Source organism: Lonchura striata, chromosome Z (genome assembly GCF_050655825.1).
Source record: "Lonchura striata isolate lonStrDom1 chromosome Z, ASM5065582v1, whole genome shotgun sequence".
NCBI classification, from domain to species: domain Eukaryota; kingdom Metazoa; phylum Chordata; class Aves; order Passeriformes; family Estrildidae; genus Lonchura; species Lonchura striata.
The window spans coordinates 70634653-70652567 of NC_140740.1; the positions used below are offsets into that span (position 1 = coordinate 70634653).

The following is a 17915-nucleotide window of genomic DNA, read 5'->3' on the forward strand; positions in this document are numbered from 1 at the left end:
TAACAGTTTTGTGCATGAATCACCAAGACAAAATTGGGAGGGGTGGCTGATGTATGAGATGATTATATGGTCACTCAAAGGTACCTGCATGAGCTTGAGAATTTTTCTGAGAGAAATCATGTGGAGTTCAACAAGAAAAAATGCAGAGCTCTACATTTGGGCAGTGAACATATTGCAGTGAACCAGTGCATGCTGGAGGCTGACTGGCTGGAACAGCTTTGCAGAGAAGAGTGTGGGAGTCCTGGCAGACAACAAACTGACCATGAGACAGATATCTCAGCAAAAGTGGCAAATAGACTCCTGGGCAACACTATGACAAGCACTGTCAGCATGCAGGGGGAGGTGATCTCTCTAAACACAACACCTGTGAGGCCACACCTGGAGTACAAAGTCTAGTTCTGGGCTCCCCAGTAGAAGAAAGGGATGGACTTACTGCACTATGTCCAGCAAAGGGCCAAAACTGTGATGAAGGTTTTGGAGCATCTCTCACATGAGGACAGCTAGGACAGCAGGGACTGTTCCGTCTGGAGAGGAGAATGCTCAGAATGACCTTAGTCGTGTGTATAAACTGCTGATGGGTAGGAATGAGTATAGAGCTAGGCTCTCAGCAGTGGTGCCCAGAAACAAGACTTGAGACAATAGTCAAAAATTAAAAAACCCATGAAATTTAATCTGAACATGAAGACACTGCTTTAGCTAACCCTGTGTGTTGATTTGACATAGCCTGGATTTTTAGATAACAGGGGAGGGCCACAGGAATGGTTTCTGTGAGAAGTACCTAGAAGCTTCCACCATGCCCAAAAGAGGCAAACTCTGATGGCTCTGAAGATGGACATGCTGCCAGCACAATTAGAGAGGTTGGTGATAACATATTTAAGAAGAAAAGCAAAGTAGCATGTGCACAGTTTTCTCCAGTGGTGGCGATGAGCCGTGGCTGCTGCCATCTGGGAGGGGCTGGTAGGGGAAAAGGTGTTTTAAAGGTTTATTTTACTTTTCATTATCCTCCTCTGACTTTGTTAATAATAAATTTATCTCATACCTTTAAATTTGAACCTTGCTTGCCCTTAGAGCATTGTTCTCTCTCAACTCATGAGTCCTTATCTCAACTCATGAGCCCTTCGTTAATTTTCTCCCCCCTTCTCCTGTGCCCAATTATAATAGAAGATGGTGAGTGAACAACTCTTGTGGCTGTCTGGTGTTTAGTCAGTATCAAACCATTACACCCTGAATGGGCATTGGATTAGACTGTTTCAGGGGTTCCCTTCCAACCTCAATAATTCTATATGACTGTGTAAAAGAAGAAAAATTACGAGTATGCTTCATAATCATTCACAGGTTTACTTGTTCAATTCAAACATGCATTTCTGTGCACTGGAAAGTTAACATACCTATTTTAAAAGAGGCAATATCTCATCAACATCCTGAGGACAGATATGGGTGAAAAGTGAAAATCATCATGTACAGACATTTGTGGTTCATTTGCAAAGCCCTACATACCCTATCAAAGTAGCTTCTGTTTTTATGTATTTTGTTTCCTTTCCCTTGCCTAAAATTCTAATATAGAAGTGTACAAAAAATATGCCCTTACTTGCTAAGGAAATTGGATGTGCCAAGGTCAGAATCAGAGCATCTTGTTCTCACTATGAGATGCTCTGATTCTGAACGTGGCACATCCAATCATACAGTCATTTCTGTATTTGACTGTAATCTGCAATCTGTAAAATACAAGCTTGTGTTAGTAGTTACAAGTGCAGTTCACTCACACTAGAACATTATCTATCAAGTAAGCACAGTAATTTTTAACAGGATGATTCTTGTTTCCCTTTTAAGTGCTGGACAGATAGATTTAAAAAACAATTAATTTCATTATTATTCTATTTCTGAAGACAGAAGCCCAACTTCACTCACAAATAAAAGCTTGCTCAAAAAAAGAAATGTCTTTGTCTTATCTTGGCAGCTTTTCCTGGATGGCTGAATACAGACTAAGGTTCTCCTCACAGTTACACACTAACAATTGTTTTAACCTCCGTTCATTCCTTTGGACATAACCCTTGGCTATTTGTGGCATCATTTCTCACTCTGCCTTTGTCAGCTTTCCATTCTGGATCTTGCAGCTCTTGACATTATCCATTTAAATTCTAACACTGGATTCCTCTCACCCTACACTACAAGATATGAATATCTGGACATGAATATGTTCTCAAAACAGAGGTTTTGTGGAGATGAAAAGGGACCAATGTGTCTTGATTCACTGCAAGAAGCTGAAAGAAAATAGTCACAATCCTTGCACCCTCAGCAAAGACTTAAAGAATAAAGACAAGTTTACTTGGCTTTCCCTTTTTTGAAAAAAGTTATTTCTAAAGAAAGGCTGTTTGACATTCAGTTCTGTATCCTTGCTTTGTGCTTTCTCCACCAAATCTTTCCAAAGTTTTCTCTGTGGATGAACTGTTAGCAAATTCTAGCATTCAGGGCAGGGATCCAGCCAACAGCTTGTTTGCTTTTCCCAGAAGATGGAAGCTTTGACTTCCCTCTTCTCTCTTCACTTCCTGGTCACACAGTCTCCCAAGCACTCACTTGGTTCAAAGGAACTTTCAGTTTTGGGGAAGTGGACTTGTAGAAGGATTCAGTGAATGCTAGAGCTCATGCAAAGTACCTCAGGGAAGTTTGCTGAGACCAAGGAAGTATAGGTAATGAAAGTCCTCTTTTTGTGACAGTAGGCTATGAGATCAGCTCTCCCTTGCTTGTGAAATGGCATCATGAGACTGTAATAGTTAACTCTATCTTAGAATATGGAGTTGCAGCTTTGGGCTTGCAATGTGCAACTGTTTAACCCACTTCTGAAAACAGGGAGAGAGAGATACAAGAATCTATAGGTTTGCAAAGTTATTAGCTCACAGCTCAATATAATGTTATAGATAATAATGCTAATCTTTCCAAATCCTTTCTCATTCTTATTAATAAAGAAAGAATTTAATAGAAAGGTATGAAATCTCTATTTCTTGGTATAGAGTTCCACCAAGTTATTAGGGGTTATTTCCACAATGGTAGTCCATCAAGCTAAGAGTACATTTTCAGTCATACCTGTGATCATACTTGATATGATTAATGGCAGAATGATGAGTTTGAGCATTCTCATCAGCAATTCCCCAGGAAATGCAAAGTAGACCTTATCCAAATTAGACAGATTGCCATATTCTCGTACCAGCACGCCAATCCCAATACCTAAAAAGGACATAAAAATGTTAGACAAATTAGATGTAGTTTACAATAGAGACATGTGAGACAAAGAGAAAAAATATCAGAACAAAAAGAGCAAGAAATAAACATATTTTCACAACTATGGTACAACTTCCAATGCAAATCAGATAAAATAATGTATTTCCTTTTCTAATGATAAGCAAAGTAATAACACATAATTCTGAAACAGGATGTCTTTAGGTATGTCTTTGGAAAAATCTGATTAGGTGCTCTGATTATCAGTCCAGTCCAGTACTGACTTTTACCCACCTTCACTAGTTCTAGAAGACCCATAACTAGCATTAAAAAAATCAATAGACTACATAAACACTACCAGACACTAAAGAGAGATGGTGACATAAATACTTCAGATAATTTCTATTGGTGAAAATAAGCCTACCCAGCAGCAACACTTTCAGTAATTGCTGCTCTACATAATTTGGAAAGAGTGTGACTGTAATCACTAAATTAATTTAATAACTTCCAGGAAACAGAATAACAAAAATTCACTCTGCTCATTTCACACTAATTTCATAGCACAACTGGCCTACAAATACCAGACTATAAATTCAATCAGCCATTGAGCCATGGTGCAAGGAACCTTTATACATCCTCTTATCTTTGGATTATATGAATTATCAGATAGTTCCCACATCTGAGACAAATCACAAATAAGAGTTCTACTGAATGAAAAAAAATCATGGGCCAAAATACAAAATTCTTCAGTTTGACAGGCAATACCTTTATTTTCCATGCCAATATGATTTTCAAATTAAAATTACTGTGACAGGAAATGTCTTGATCAGTGTCTGAAAAGCACTAGAACTGTTGTTTCACAGAGAAGCTTTGTAATACTTCAGTCCTGAATGAACGGAGCTCAAGAGATGTTTCTAACTGGATCAAATGAAAGAACAAGTCAGAACTGTTCATCATCAAAATCAAGCTAAATGAACATCAGAGCAGATTAAAAACCAAGCAGATTATGCTCCTGTTAATAGAGATGGAAAATGAACCAGGTAACCTTCCAAGAAAATGAGCTGCTCTAGTCAATGACTAAGATTTCTGATCTGTAATCTCTGCTGGTGAATATGGACAGTTTGAATTCCTTGGAGCAATCTAGAATCTTAACAGTCTTGAAGATATTTGCAATATTATGCAAATAACCTTGATTAAAGAATGATAAGACACAATGATATCTATTTCTAATCTAGGAACTGAATTAGATGGGTTGAAAAATATTTACTCTGCACTTTTAGATAAGCCCAAGCAAGATAAAATTCCATTTGTAAAATGGTCACATGAATTGAAATTAGTTGCTAAGGCTTTGATCCTGAAAACACTAGAGTAAATAGCTGAATCTAACCATACAGGTAATTTCTATGTCTTCAGACAATTCACACAACTTAAGGTAGACATTTGCTTAAATTGTAGCAAGACTGAATTGCATGTTTATGGCAAATTATGTAATGCCACTTTACTTTCAGCAGGTATGACTAGGACATGTTCTAACCATCTGCCTTTCATTCTATATGATGACTGCCATATTTGACCAGATGGAATTCTGATCATTGTATATTCAACAGGATTGCTAGCAGGTAGAAATATTCACCCTTGCTTTAGTTCTTGAGGGTTTTTTTCCCCCACTTCTTTAGATTTCACTACAAAAACTTCCCACATGCTCTCAAAATTATAGAAGGGTTTCCTTAATATTTTCCATCTATATACACTTACACCTGTTGTATTTGATTTTTTTTGTTAAGGATATTATTTATCTAATGACAATAGCTGAGAACAGAGTTTCAGCAATCTCTTGAAATTACATTATTGCTCTCAATTTCTTACTCATGTAATTTCTTTACAGGACAGAGCACTTATACCCATATTAACTTGTGCAGTATGCCAAACTACAGTAAAATGCAGCTACCTTTTAACTGCAGTTAGCATCTAGCATATACTGCTTGAATATATCATGGGAATATTAGAAATTTTATTTTGTAACAGTAACAAGAGAAGATTAGAAATTTAGCAGAATAATCATGCTGTTGTACAGGAAACAGACAGATATAGAACTTTTTGATCCTCATCTCAATAGCCAAGTTTAACTTGGAAATTTCTTCTGGGAACTATAACACACAAAAAGAAGTGTAGTTTAGCAAAAATACATTTCACATGGTAACCACTGCTTTTAACATCACATTGACTACAGTAGCCCTAAGTAGAGACAAAAAATGTTATAAAAATCTCAATTTCTCTAGATGAATACAACTGATAATTCCATTATTTCTGAAATTAAAATCAACAATTACTTTTAACAACCTTAAAACACATTATAGTCTTCAAAGCTGCTTCTATATATTAGGATTCCTTCTTTTTTATTTTTAATTTTAATTTTAATTTTTTTAAATTTATGGAATAAATTGCTTCTACTTTTTGAAGAGCGAAACATCACCTTTCCTACTTGCTCCCTTCATCTTTTTTGTTTCAACCACTCCACCTTTCTTCTCATCCATGATAAATTCGTTTTATTTCTTTTCTATCTCTTCTCTTTTCTTTTCCTTCTTGTTCACATGGCTAGGTTAGGTTATGATTTTTAGCACAAGAGCAATCCTTTACTTGCAACTCGATACATTCTCCTTAAGCTCCAGATTTCTGCAATATTGGGCAGATTTGAAGAATGGTGGTGGAATAAATGGTGCAATCCCATATCTTTAATTTAAATTTTTAAGGAAGATATAACTGTGCATAGTACAGCACATGCTGTATAGCATGGTGTCTATGTTTCCTCTCCCAGCCACCAAGAAAGCAAGTGAAAGGTGCCATCTGGATCCCTGAGATTGTGATGCACAATGAAGGCCACAGGACAATTCTCCTGTCTGAACCCAAATGAAACAACACATGCCCTAACTCTTTGCTACTATTCTCCCAGGTAGCACGTAAGGCTTTTTATAAGCTTGGTAACAGACAGAAAATTCTTCAAAGAAAGGGTGTAAATATAAATGAAGCAAGTGAGGAGTGAGGATGAGAAGAACAAGAGAAATAGAGGAGAAGAAAATCACTGAATATAATAATAAGCACAACAAGTGAAATCCATTGGCACCCAACTTTCAGGGAGTCCAGCTTAAAAAGCTAGAGGGAATGCATGTTTCTTCTCCATAGGATGAGCTATTTTTCATTGTGTTACCCAGAAAAAGGGCAGCAGAAAGTGCTGCAAGGGGTTACCTAGCACCTGCAAACTCGCTCCACTATATGTAGCACTAGATTCTTTCTATCTGCCAAGCCTGAGGCTTTACAGGACCTAGGAGACGATGGCTGTGTGTAATAAGGTAGCAGAACCAGTCTTGCCTGTGTTTATATGTTCAGTGAGTCCACCACAGAAATTAGGTAAAATGTGTCTTGGGAGACCATTATGTTGAGGTTTCTGTCTACCTGCAAAAGAACTTCTGTGACATCTGGATATCTGCTGACCAGTAATTTATTGCAATCTGATCTACATCTGGAGTGTTTCTTTGCATATTGCTATTCTTTCTGAAATGTTATCTAAAAGGGTAAATACTTTGTATGGGAATGATTATAGGGCTACAACATTTTTCTTCAAGTACCTTGCTGCGGCTTATGACACAGATTTGGAAATGACTAAAAACCTACACACACTCTGTTCAAAACAGTGGCACAATCTCCAGGATCAGTTATACTAGCACACATGGTGTGAGTCACAGATTGTCCTAAAGCTATTGTAAACTTGTAAAAAGGTGCTGGCCATTCAGAAGCCCCACCAAGCAACCCATCATGGAGACCATTTACAAATTTTCAGGAAGTGATAGTTAATCCCTGAAGCCTTTTTTGTGAGGTCAACAAAATCTTGAATTTGAAGACTCAGAAACCCTGAGTATCTGAATCTGTTCAGGATATGCAGCATGACATTACTGTACTTATTTGCTTTACGTCATTATTATTGTGGGTTAGTTGCTCTTCAGAACCTGATTACATCCCTAATAAGAATATGGTATGATAGAATGACCCTGTACTTTCTTTACCTTCACAGGCAGAACAACTCACAACTTAGAAACAGATAACCAAAGTCCACATATAGACATGCTTGCTTCTGTTTCTCACTGAAAGAGAATATAAAACAGAAAAAAAAAGTTCTATAACAGGAGGGACTCCCTCATGTTATTTATGTTAATGGATGAGAACACGGTTTGGAATGTACAGTTTCAATTGACAGGGAGTTCTCCATCAGTGTGCATGACACTGAAGAAACAGCATATCACCTTCACCTCCCACTGACTTTATTATTGAATGATCCTTAGGAATGAACCATAAAGGCAATGAGAAAAGGAATCCAGCATACATTTTTGTAGAACTAATAATCTGTTTTGTAAAATGACCTGTTCTGTAGCACATGTAGTGCTCTGAAAAAAAAACAACAAACCTGTGGTATATATTTTTCCTGTTTTCTTAAAATTTCATAATATGGAAACTCCTCACTGAAGCAGAGTTAGTGACCTTGGCTAATGCTGATAGAGTGGGAATTATAGGAATTTTGCTTTGACACAGCACTGAAATAAGGAAAAAAGTCACATTGTTCAAACCTGGTATTATTTAATTGTACTGTAGCAATATCTATTGTGCTATTAACTAAGTGATTGAGCTCTTCATAATTTTGCATTATATGCTGCACAGATGTGACAGACTAAATGACTTCTATAATTTTGGTGAGTCTTAACTGGATTAACCTCACAGCAATTGATTAATAGAACTGAAAAGGCTAGCAAAAAAAGTTGACTGAGTTGATTTCAAACACAATATGAACTATTCAATATAAACATGTCAAACTGCAGCACAGGCAGGCAGGAGTTCTGCAGTGTGATATATTCTCAGTTCTTTAGTAGTATTTTATAAACCAATTTTGTCTGCTCTCTCCATAGAGTTTCTCTTACCACCAGCTGTCTCTTAGTGCAAAGAAATACAGTGCCAACTATAGAACACTAAAAGAGAGTGTGGAAGAATATATTACAAAGGCTTATAAACATATTATTTCAGCTCTTTTTGCATTATTTTACATACTTTCTAATGTTACATATTTTACGGTTTTACACTCTACCTTCCAATAAACATACTGATGTTGATTGAAGAAGGAGGATTCTTGGAAAACTGCAGGCAACCACTAAGGTATAAGAGCTTCAGGGGTATAATTACAAGGCAACTAATCTTAACTCTATCATTGCTTGTGTTAGCCAGACTACCAGCTTGCTTACAAAGACATGTGAAGAAAAGTTCTCTCAGAAAATCTTCCAGAAGAAAGTTTCCATATCAGCTCTTGGTTTACTGAAAAATATTTAGCAGCAACGTATAAAAGAATGGCTTGTTCTGTGCCATGGTGAGACCCCCTGATGCTCTTGATTATCCGTTAAGGGTGCAGTGGTTGTAAATTCCTCCACACAAGTAACACATTGTCATATGACTGCAGTGTGAGAAAAGTTCAGGTAGACAGTGACTCCCTGTGATGGATCTTCAGGAATGAAGGCAAGGTGGAGTGTTGGCCAGAGGGGGAAAAATCAGCTTCTCCAGTGTGGGTGTACTCCCTTTACTCACAGTAGGTTTGAAGGCTACAGCAAATAGCAAACCCACATAATTCCTGCTACTTTCTGTGCTGAGGAAGCCTGGCTGATAACATAGGGCAGCCTGTAGCAGTCACCACTAACACGGAGCAGCCTCTCTGCTATGCAGCCCTGCAAAGGCTCACCTCATCCTTAGTCAAACCAAGGGCAGTTAGTTCACTCAGCCAGGAAAAGTGAAATAGTGGCTATTTTCCCATGATTATGTGACCACAGTTCTGCTGAGTCTGAACAAGTACTCTCCCCAAGCATGCAGAGGGCTAACCAGTTTGGTTATTTAACAATGTCTTCTATTGGACTCTGGATTTCCTCTCCTTTATCCAATGTAGGTGAATTGCACGTGCCCATATCTTCCAAATATTTTCCATGTGCAGATGCAACTTCCTTCAGAGAAAGCCAAGAAAAAAAAATATACAGCTGAAGGAAGAGGAAAAACATTTTGACTGTGCTTCATCTAGCTAGAACTCTTCTACAGAATCTACCACTGTAAAAATAAACTAAGTTGTACCAGAGATAAGATGTTTTCCTTCACAGTTTTCAACAGCTTTTTGATTTATTGTGTTTGTGAAGTACTGTGCTTATAACCTTAATATAACAAATTTATTTATTTTATAAGCAAGGTCATATCTTAAATTGAAAAATCTGATGAAAAGGATAATTCTGTTCCAGCAGCTGCGCAACCCACATTTCTTCAAAAATTTGGATGTGTCCTTGTGAAACCACCTGTTTTTTTTGGGAAATACTGTGTGAAACTTATTAAGGTTTCAGGAAAAGAGAGTTCAGTGTTGAACACACATGAAGGAGGACTATAGTTAATTAAAAAATTAACATCCTACCTTTTGAGAGGAGATGAAAGTGCTTAGTTTGTCCACCATGGATGAAATATAGAAAATTTCTACTAGTGTTGGAGTAGAAATACTACTAGTGATGAAACAATATTTTAATTATTGGACGCACAGTGAAACAATACATTTATATTGGAAATTGTAAGGCTTTCAACCATCAGATTGAAGAATACAGCTTCCTAGGAGGATGTACAGCATCAAATAGCCTATCTAGCTTTAAGGTGGAGCACGGCATGTAACAGAATTTTATCTACAGTACCGTAACCCAAAGTAGCAGAGGCTAGATCTGATAAGCCAGGGGGTAGCCTTCTATCTCTATTCCTGTACTTTACAGTAAAATTGAAAGGTAACCTGACAACAGTAACTTGTCTTTCTTCCTTTGCAGACCTTTCTTATGATCCCTTTCAGATATCACTTCTAAAACCATCACTCTTCTCCTTCATTTCATCCATCTATGATGTGTGCGCCGTCTTTAATTATGCAGTCATCCAAACAAGTATAGGTCTTAGTGCTTCCACAATGTCTCCAAATCCACACAATTTATAAAGCAGTGCTTTTATTTAGACCCCTTTTCTCAGTTGTTTCAGAAATTCATGTCTCCCAGTTAAAGCATATGTTTTGCTTATATGGCCTCACACATTACAGTACCATGGGCACCATTACAATGCTACACAGAAAACCCAAGAATTTCACACCCTTCCTTGTAAAATCCCACTTATTTTCTGTTCTCTTTCCACAATGTTTTGCTTGCTATCCTGAAGCTGTATAAGCACCTTTGTACATGGATAGCCCAAGAGATATTAGCTCAGTAGAGTACCTCAGGAGAAATGCGTCTTTATTTTAAACCCCTAAAACACACAAGAAACTAAATGGTTGGAAGTGGTGTAAGAAAGGTGAAAGGCTAGTAACTGGGAATATCTGCCAGATTCTAACCCTTGTTATTGCTTCTTTGATGAGACAAAAGGACAGTAAACAGGACATTCTGTTCTAGCTGTCCTCTTGCTGGAAGAGCAATGGAATGATTGTGACTGAGATAAGCAGATTGAAAGGCAATTTAGTGGACACTAAAGATAGACAGATAGTAATATGCAGAAACTTTGCTATTTTGAAACTAATGAAGACATCAAAGCATTGAGAAATCAGATATATGACCCATAAAATTAGCTCAGATTAAGTAAGACCAGGTTGTTTGCCATTCCAAAAGCATGAAAGGACCAGAAAATGTGAAACACTAACTCAAATACAGCCCTGATCTTCAGATGTGACACAGATGTGTTCTCACTGCACAAGATAATATTGTGGGACTGTAAGTACAAATGTCTTGCAAAAATCCTATGGGATATTTGTAGGGAAAAAAAAAAAAAAAAAAGACTTCTGAACAGTGCAACTGCTGTTTGTGAGTAGCCTCAACCTGAACATTATCTTTTTTGATGGAGCGTATAAGATGAAAGCGTCTTTATGCTTTGTTTCTAAAATGTAAATATAAAATAATTTTTAGCAATTACATTGTCATATCTTACCTTAAATAATATTGGGAAATTGGACACAGTAAATATTTTGTTGATACTAATATTAGTGTTCTTGCTTCAAATGTAAAAATAATACTGATAGACTTTGGTAGTCTGGGGACTTTGCAGAGTGTAAATTGACATTAGGCTCACCCTTTCCAAAGGCTTAAAAATTCAGCTCTAGTGATAGTTTCACTTCACTCTCATAAAGTGAAACCTAGAGACTGTGTTAAAACAAACAATAAAATGGGAAAACTTTACATGCCAGAAGAAGAAATAAAAGATGGGTTTTCTTTGCTTCAAAACAGTTCAAGAGAGGCATCATGCTTAACTTCAATTACCTTTGAATTCTTTCCTTGGCTGACTTCCTGGCTTAGAACATTTTTATCTTCAGTAGCATGTGAAACTCTTAGATGTAATTATTTGTCATTCCACGTTTTACTTTCCATTGTTAAAATGAAATTCAGACATTTTCTCAGAATTGCTCTGTTTCATACATTTCTAAAGAGATCCCATCCTCTATCAAACTGTTGGCAAGTGTTACAGAGAAACACAGATAGAAGAATCATCACTGTCTACAGAGGCATAAAAAGTCACAAGTATCATCTATGCTGTTCTGAAGCGCAGCAAGAAGAAAGCAGTCTTCTTTTAAATTTCCATTATACCACAGTTGATTCAAGGTATCTGGTTTTCATTTTTATAAATTCCAAATTAATAAAATGCTACGCTTCAGAATTCAAGAAAGAAACTGAATGCTTGGCTTACAACTATTCTTGCCAGAAACAAAGCAATAATTATTTTTCTTTATTATATTCCCTTTATTCCCCAAGAACTTCTTTATTGCTGGTTTTTATAGTGTATTTCTAGAGAATATAAATCTGCTTCATTGTTTATAACCTTACCACTGTATTGTGCAAGCAAGAAATGGTATGAAGACAGTCCCTAAACTAAGCAAAGAGGCTACTTTTTTGGTAAGAATGCAAGAAGGGAGAAATGGAAAATGGTGAAACCTTACTTCATATCAAAAATGGGATTTTGCTATTTAAACTGATTTGCTAGAGACAGAAGCAACTTACTGTCAGAAAGAGTTAATAGGTTTTGGGGGTTTATAGGCTGCAGTCAACTTTTACAAAAATACCTCAGGAATATGGTGAGCTCCCTGGATTCGAGTGACCTTCTGCATATGGAAAGGCCATCAACAGAGCGATAGGTAACTAATTGTTTTGTTGTCTTCACCCCATGAGACAGTCATTCTTGTAAGAATGCACTGGTGGGCTTCTAGTAATGGAGAATTACTGCTATTAAAGACAGCTGTCAAGTCCCCTCATGTCTGATTACAGAGGGAGCACAGTCCTTCATTTAGCAGGTGTGAATGGACCTGACTTTCTAGAAACAAAGAAATATTCAACAAAGAAATATTCTTAAAGTGGATATTACTACTTAATATTATAACATAAAATAACATTATAGAGAATAAAGGCATATAAACTGCTAGGGGTTATCATAAAACACAAACCAAAGATTCAGTGGCTAGCGCACTTATCAAATCCTGGTAAATCATTATAGTGACAATACTCAAAGCTTCTGCAATGCTAGTGTTACAACAGGAACTATGAATACTTTAATCTCGCTCTCAAATGGAGGGAGAAAAGGAGGTCTGATGCCAGCCTGAATCTTTCAACAATGGAACTGCATAAGCAAAGCATCTGATCCTGCGGAGACTGAATAAATTCACCTCAGAGGTGGGAAAGTAAGGTGTTTAGACATGCTCCAGCCTCAATACCGGACCCTCGCCGTCTCTCTACTCCATCCCTGCATTACATCACCGCTCGCTGCAGCCCGCGTTTTTGCGCATTCTTTGTCCGCCCGGTCCCGGCTCTGCCGAGCCACCTCGGACAGCTCCCGCCGCCCCCGCACCGCCCGCCCGGCTCCCGGAGCTGGCAGGCTCATGTTCCGCGGCGTCTGCGTGTACAGCGTAAGGACCATGTACCTACGTGAAGATAAGAACGATGGAGGAAGGTAATGGCAGAGCACAAAAATGTTTATCGCTGCCTCTCGCTGGGACTGCACTGACACAACCCTGATGAACAAAGGGCTGAAGAAAGGACATCTGCCATTCGCAGTGTCCGGTGCCATTAGCTTCCTCCTTCTTTACCAGTCTCAATATTGCATTTCTCACATTTCCACAAGAACACCTGAACAATTTCAGTGTCCCACACATGTGCTGTTGAGAAAAGCCCAATCCCAAGTCACAGACAGGCTCAGAGGTATCTTTAGTTCTAGTTCTAGATATGTTTAGAAAGTGACAAACATTCCATTCAGCGATTACAAACAAAAAACCTACTTGCAAATTTAGGTAAATTGAATCCTTCAGAATAATATTTCCCAGACACAAAAACTACTACCAAAAAAACCACCAAAAACAACCCCCCCCCCCAAAAAAAAAACCAACCCCCCAAAACCCCAAACAAACCAACCAAAAATCTAATAGGTTTCAAAATTACCAGTATATAAAGAAATTGCAACTTGTGTGTAATTTCTGAGAATGCGAAATTATCTTGGCTCTTGTATAGCATGCTACTGCAACTCAGTGCCTTGGACCATATGGACATAAATCACCTACACTTTAATTTCCATGGTAAGAAAAAAGCTGTCATGCTGTAGAACTGCACAGTACTATAGGCTATCTGGCTATGATACACAGACTAATGAACAAGTATTTACACCTAATCAGTCTTTTACTTTAATGACTGGTTTATCTGTGTTGCATGAGTGGCCTTGGAGACACAGTGATGACAAAAAAGAAACACTCTATGAAAACCTGTGAAGTGTGACTTAAACTCTCCATATGCAATTGCCCTTTGGACACCTGTTTCAGGGTGAGTAATTTTCAGGAATATTTCTGGCTTATTTTGCCTTGATTGGAAAATCTGGAAACAATGTAACTTTATATAGAAAGGGCTGAAGAAGCACTTGAAGCAAATTGACTTGTCAACTACTTTTGTTAGGTCAGTTTCCTTGGGCTCAGTAAGGCAAATAGAATGAAAAGACACAAGATACCTCCTTTTGCAGGTATTTGTGTAAGGCTGTTGCTCTCCTGGTTACACATCTCTTCACATCAGCTTGGTGGCTTTGACTCTCTTCTAAGGCAAGGAAAATAACCACTTGCACCTCAAATTTTGTTTTCTTTGAATATACATTCAGGTGTTTTCACCCAAAAAACATGAATGACACTCCAGGTATTTTGTGTATAGATTTTAAATTACATATTGCCCGCCCCGCCCCCCACCATGAAAGAAATTTTTGTATTTTTGAAAATGGAAAGGACAGGAAAAGGGTTGAATGCTTAAGATACAGTATAAAATAATACTCTTGAAGGAAGAAGTATTTGGAATTCTGAAGGGTTTCTGTTTCTGTCTTTTTTCTGAGCCACACACAAGTAATCAAGAAAGCTTTTCAGCTTAGTAAGGATACTAGCAAAGATAAGCATATTTCAGTTGCATGCTGAACATGGCTCTGATGATGGTGAGCAAAAATCACGATTCCACATGATAGTGTAGGAATATCAGGTATTTTGCAAGGCAGCTGGACAGCTTTCACAGCATATTTTCACAGCTTGATGCATTTATTACTTCCATACACTTCTGAAAAGCCTATTTTCTTCTTTCAAAATGATGTGCCACTCTTCTGCTCATAAATGCTAAATTGTTCTTCCAAACTAACCAGATTAACAAATCACAGATCAATTTCCTAGGGTATATTAAAAAAAGAGTGAATATGTAAATTTAATTATGAAGGGTTTGTGGATTCTAGGTAAATTACAAACTTTCCTTATGCTGTAGTAAAACAATGATATATCATTTAACTCCATCTTTACAAGGGTTTCACTGTTCTTCTTGTGTATCTTACTTCACCCTTGAGAAATACTGGAAGTGCTGCAGATACACAGTTCCTTGCAAAAGGTAATTTGGTCCAAGGCTCACAGAATTAGTATGAAAACTCTCCTTGACAGAATTATAGAGCTCCCCTGAGTTATGGACTGTTAATTACAGTGTAGCAGCCAGAGAAACTGAAGGACACAGCAGGTGTTGGGAGCCTATCCTCTCACTGGGAATTGCTATTGGGTATTAGGGGAATTGGGGTCAATTGTCCCCACAGCTCCTGCATTATCATACATTGTGGTTCAGAGAAGTTTAATTTCAGAATGCTGCACCTGTAAAATCACATCACACTCTTTAATTCTAACTACAGACACTGAAGATAATAAGAGGGGAATATTTCTTAAGCTCTTCTGTAAATTGGAAGTAAATCAGCTCCTGGAAGAGTACCTGATGGGAGTATGTGGAAAAGCAATTGTACACATGCAAATACAGACACAAAAACACACTACTCCAGTTGTCCAGTCAGATTTTCAATGCAACATGTTTATCTTTTGAACGAGGTAAGAAAAATCCAGAGATTTTTCAAATACTTAATGTACTGAAGAAAACATCCATGTATATGTAAGCACAGTTCTGATTACAGCTTATAAATAACAGGGAGGAATTCCAAAATAATAATTCTCTTCTGAACAAATTTGTACTGAAATAGGCATGGTCCAGCTAAAATTCAAATTAGCAGAAAAGTCACCTGAAAGAGACCCAGACAGCAAGTTAAGGAAGCATTTAGAGCACCACTTTTCCACAGAAGATAAAAAGTGAACAAGGCTTTCCAAATAATAACCAGGAGAAAATTAAATAAGGTGTGCAAATAGGGCCAATATTACGCCCTATGGAGAAACCTCTTCATCTAAGTAACTTGATGCATGTTCTTTGCCCTCTTTGACCACTTATCCTTCGTAAGATGGCGTTCAATTCGTTTTTCCTTCAGAAATTTGTTGATGTACAGGGGATAAATCCTGCTATCTTTACAATGATGGTCCTGAAAACCTCTCTGAAATCTGGATGGCACTGCCAGACGTTTCACACCTGAAAACCTCTCCGAAAGCCGGGCGGCATCACCAAACTCCTCCAACTGCACCGCTCGCTTGGGCCACCAGAAGCTCCACAAAGCCACCTCCACGGCTCTCCAGCCCCGCAGCCTCCCTCGGCGGGGCTGCCACCTGCAGAGCAGCCTCAGCCGGGGGCCGCGTCCCCTCCGTGAGCTGCAGAGGCCGCCCGCAGCCCCCGGGCCGCGCCCGGGTCCCAGGGGGCACGGCCCGCCGTGGGGACCCGCGGGACGGAGGGCGGGGAGCCCCGCCGCCCGTGCGCCTCTCCGCACCGCGGTCTCACCCCGCCGATCACCGACCTTTGCCACGCGGGACGCGCGCAGAGCCCGCCCGGCCGCGAGGGCTCCGGGCCGGCCGCGAGGGCTCCGGGCCGGCCGCGAGGGCTCCGGGCCGGCCGGGAGGGCTCCGGGCCGGCCGCGAGGGCTCCGGGCCGGCCGCGAGGGCTCCGGGCCGGCCGCGAGGGCTCCGGGCCGGCCGCGAGGGCTCCGGGCCGGCCGCGAGGGCTCCGGGCCGGCCGGGAGGGCTCCGGGCCGGCCGCGAGGGCTCCGGGCCGGCCGCGAGGGCTCCGGGCCGGCCGGGAGGGCTCCGGCCCGGCCGGGAGGGCTCCGGGCCGGCCGCGAGGGCTCCGGGCCGGCCGCGAGGGCTCCGGGCCCCGCCGCCGCCCGGGGCTGCGAGCGCCGCGCCCAGCCCGCCCGCCGCCCCGCCGCACCGCCCCGCCACACCGCGGGGCTGCTCTCCGCGGCCGCGGCGGTGCGGCGGAAGAGCAGCCGGCCGCCCTGGCCCGCCTTTCGGGTGGGTGGTTAGCACGGCCCCTCGGCCGCCGCGGGCCCCAGCCGGGCGCCGCGCCGCCCCTGCGCCCAGCCAGGCCGTGCCGTGCCGGCAAGGCCGGACTCCCCGCCTGTCCCCGCGCTCACCCGCCAGCACCGCGGCCACCGTGCTCAGCAGCAGCCAGTTCTTCCTCACGAAGCTCGGGCAGAACAATCCCTTCTTGATCGCCTTCGCCATGGCGGGGGTCGGTGCGCGTCGAGCCGGGCCGAGCCGAGCCGAGCCGGGCCGAGCCGAGCCGAGCCGAGCCGGGCCGGGCCGGGCCGCCTGCGTGCGCTCTGCGGGGCCGCGCGCTACCGCGGGAGGAGGCGGAGACGTGGCGCTTCACCTGGCAACAGGAGAGCCCGGCCCCGCCCGCCCCTCGCTCGGCCGGCCCACCTGCCCGCCAGCACCCCCGGCTCCTGCCGCGAGTATTGGAGGCAGCCGGTACGCAAGTGTCAGCTCCCCCCGGGAATTGACCCTGGTAGGCTTAAATACCAAAATAGCGAAGGAGCGTTTATTTCTTGTGCAACTCACTCGCAATGGTCTCCTTCTCCCTCCCCACCACAGCGTTGATTAAAGCATATATAATATTTGGACCCACTTCCCTGTGGGTCTGTGGTTCTCAGTATGTCTATAAACGCACTGATTTTGTTTGCAAACCCGTAGCTCAATGGTAAAAGCAAAAAACCAAACAGCTAAACCCATCCAAAATCTGCCATTGTGTTGCTGAATGACATGGAGAGAGCAGAATGAAAGTTTAACTTATTTAATTGCACTTGATATCATCCATTTCAAATCATACACTACTGAGGTTTACCTATTTCTATCTATAACAACTGGGTAACTAAGGCCTGAAGGAGATCAGCAAAATTGCAATTGAACGCTTGTCACTTTGCTCGTCGCATGAATCTGG

The 17915-nt window shown here is 40.8% G+C and overlaps 1 protein-coding gene and 1 long non-coding RNA gene across 3 annotated transcripts in view; both read right to left on the bottom strand.

The window, feature by feature from the left end:
• Positions 1–17402, bottom strand: part of SLC1A1 (solute carrier family 1 member 1) — a 48209-nt gene extending 30807 nt beyond the window's left edge. The window contains exons 1-2 of one of the 2 annotated variants that reach the window (XM_077790037.2): positions 17110–17402; positions 3082–3222 (exon numbers count right to left, since the gene is read on the bottom strand). In XM_077790037.2, the coding sequence (XP_077646163.1) occupies positions 3082–3222; positions 17110–17200 (232 nt within the window). In that variant the 5' untranslated portion in view covers positions 17201–17402. The remainder of the gene's footprint in view (positions 1–3081; positions 3223–17109) is intronic. The other variant, XM_021531720.4, reaches the window with a different exon arrangement.
• LOC144248176 (uncharacterized) lies at positions 15612–16554 on the bottom strand. Its single transcript, XR_013341555.2, has 2 exons — positions 16176–16554; positions 15612–15837 (listed from the first exon to the last, which is right to left on the bottom strand). It is a non-coding gene; the product is annotated as an uncharacterized LOC144248176 (long non-coding RNA).
• Positions 17403–17915: the final 513 nt, after the last annotated feature.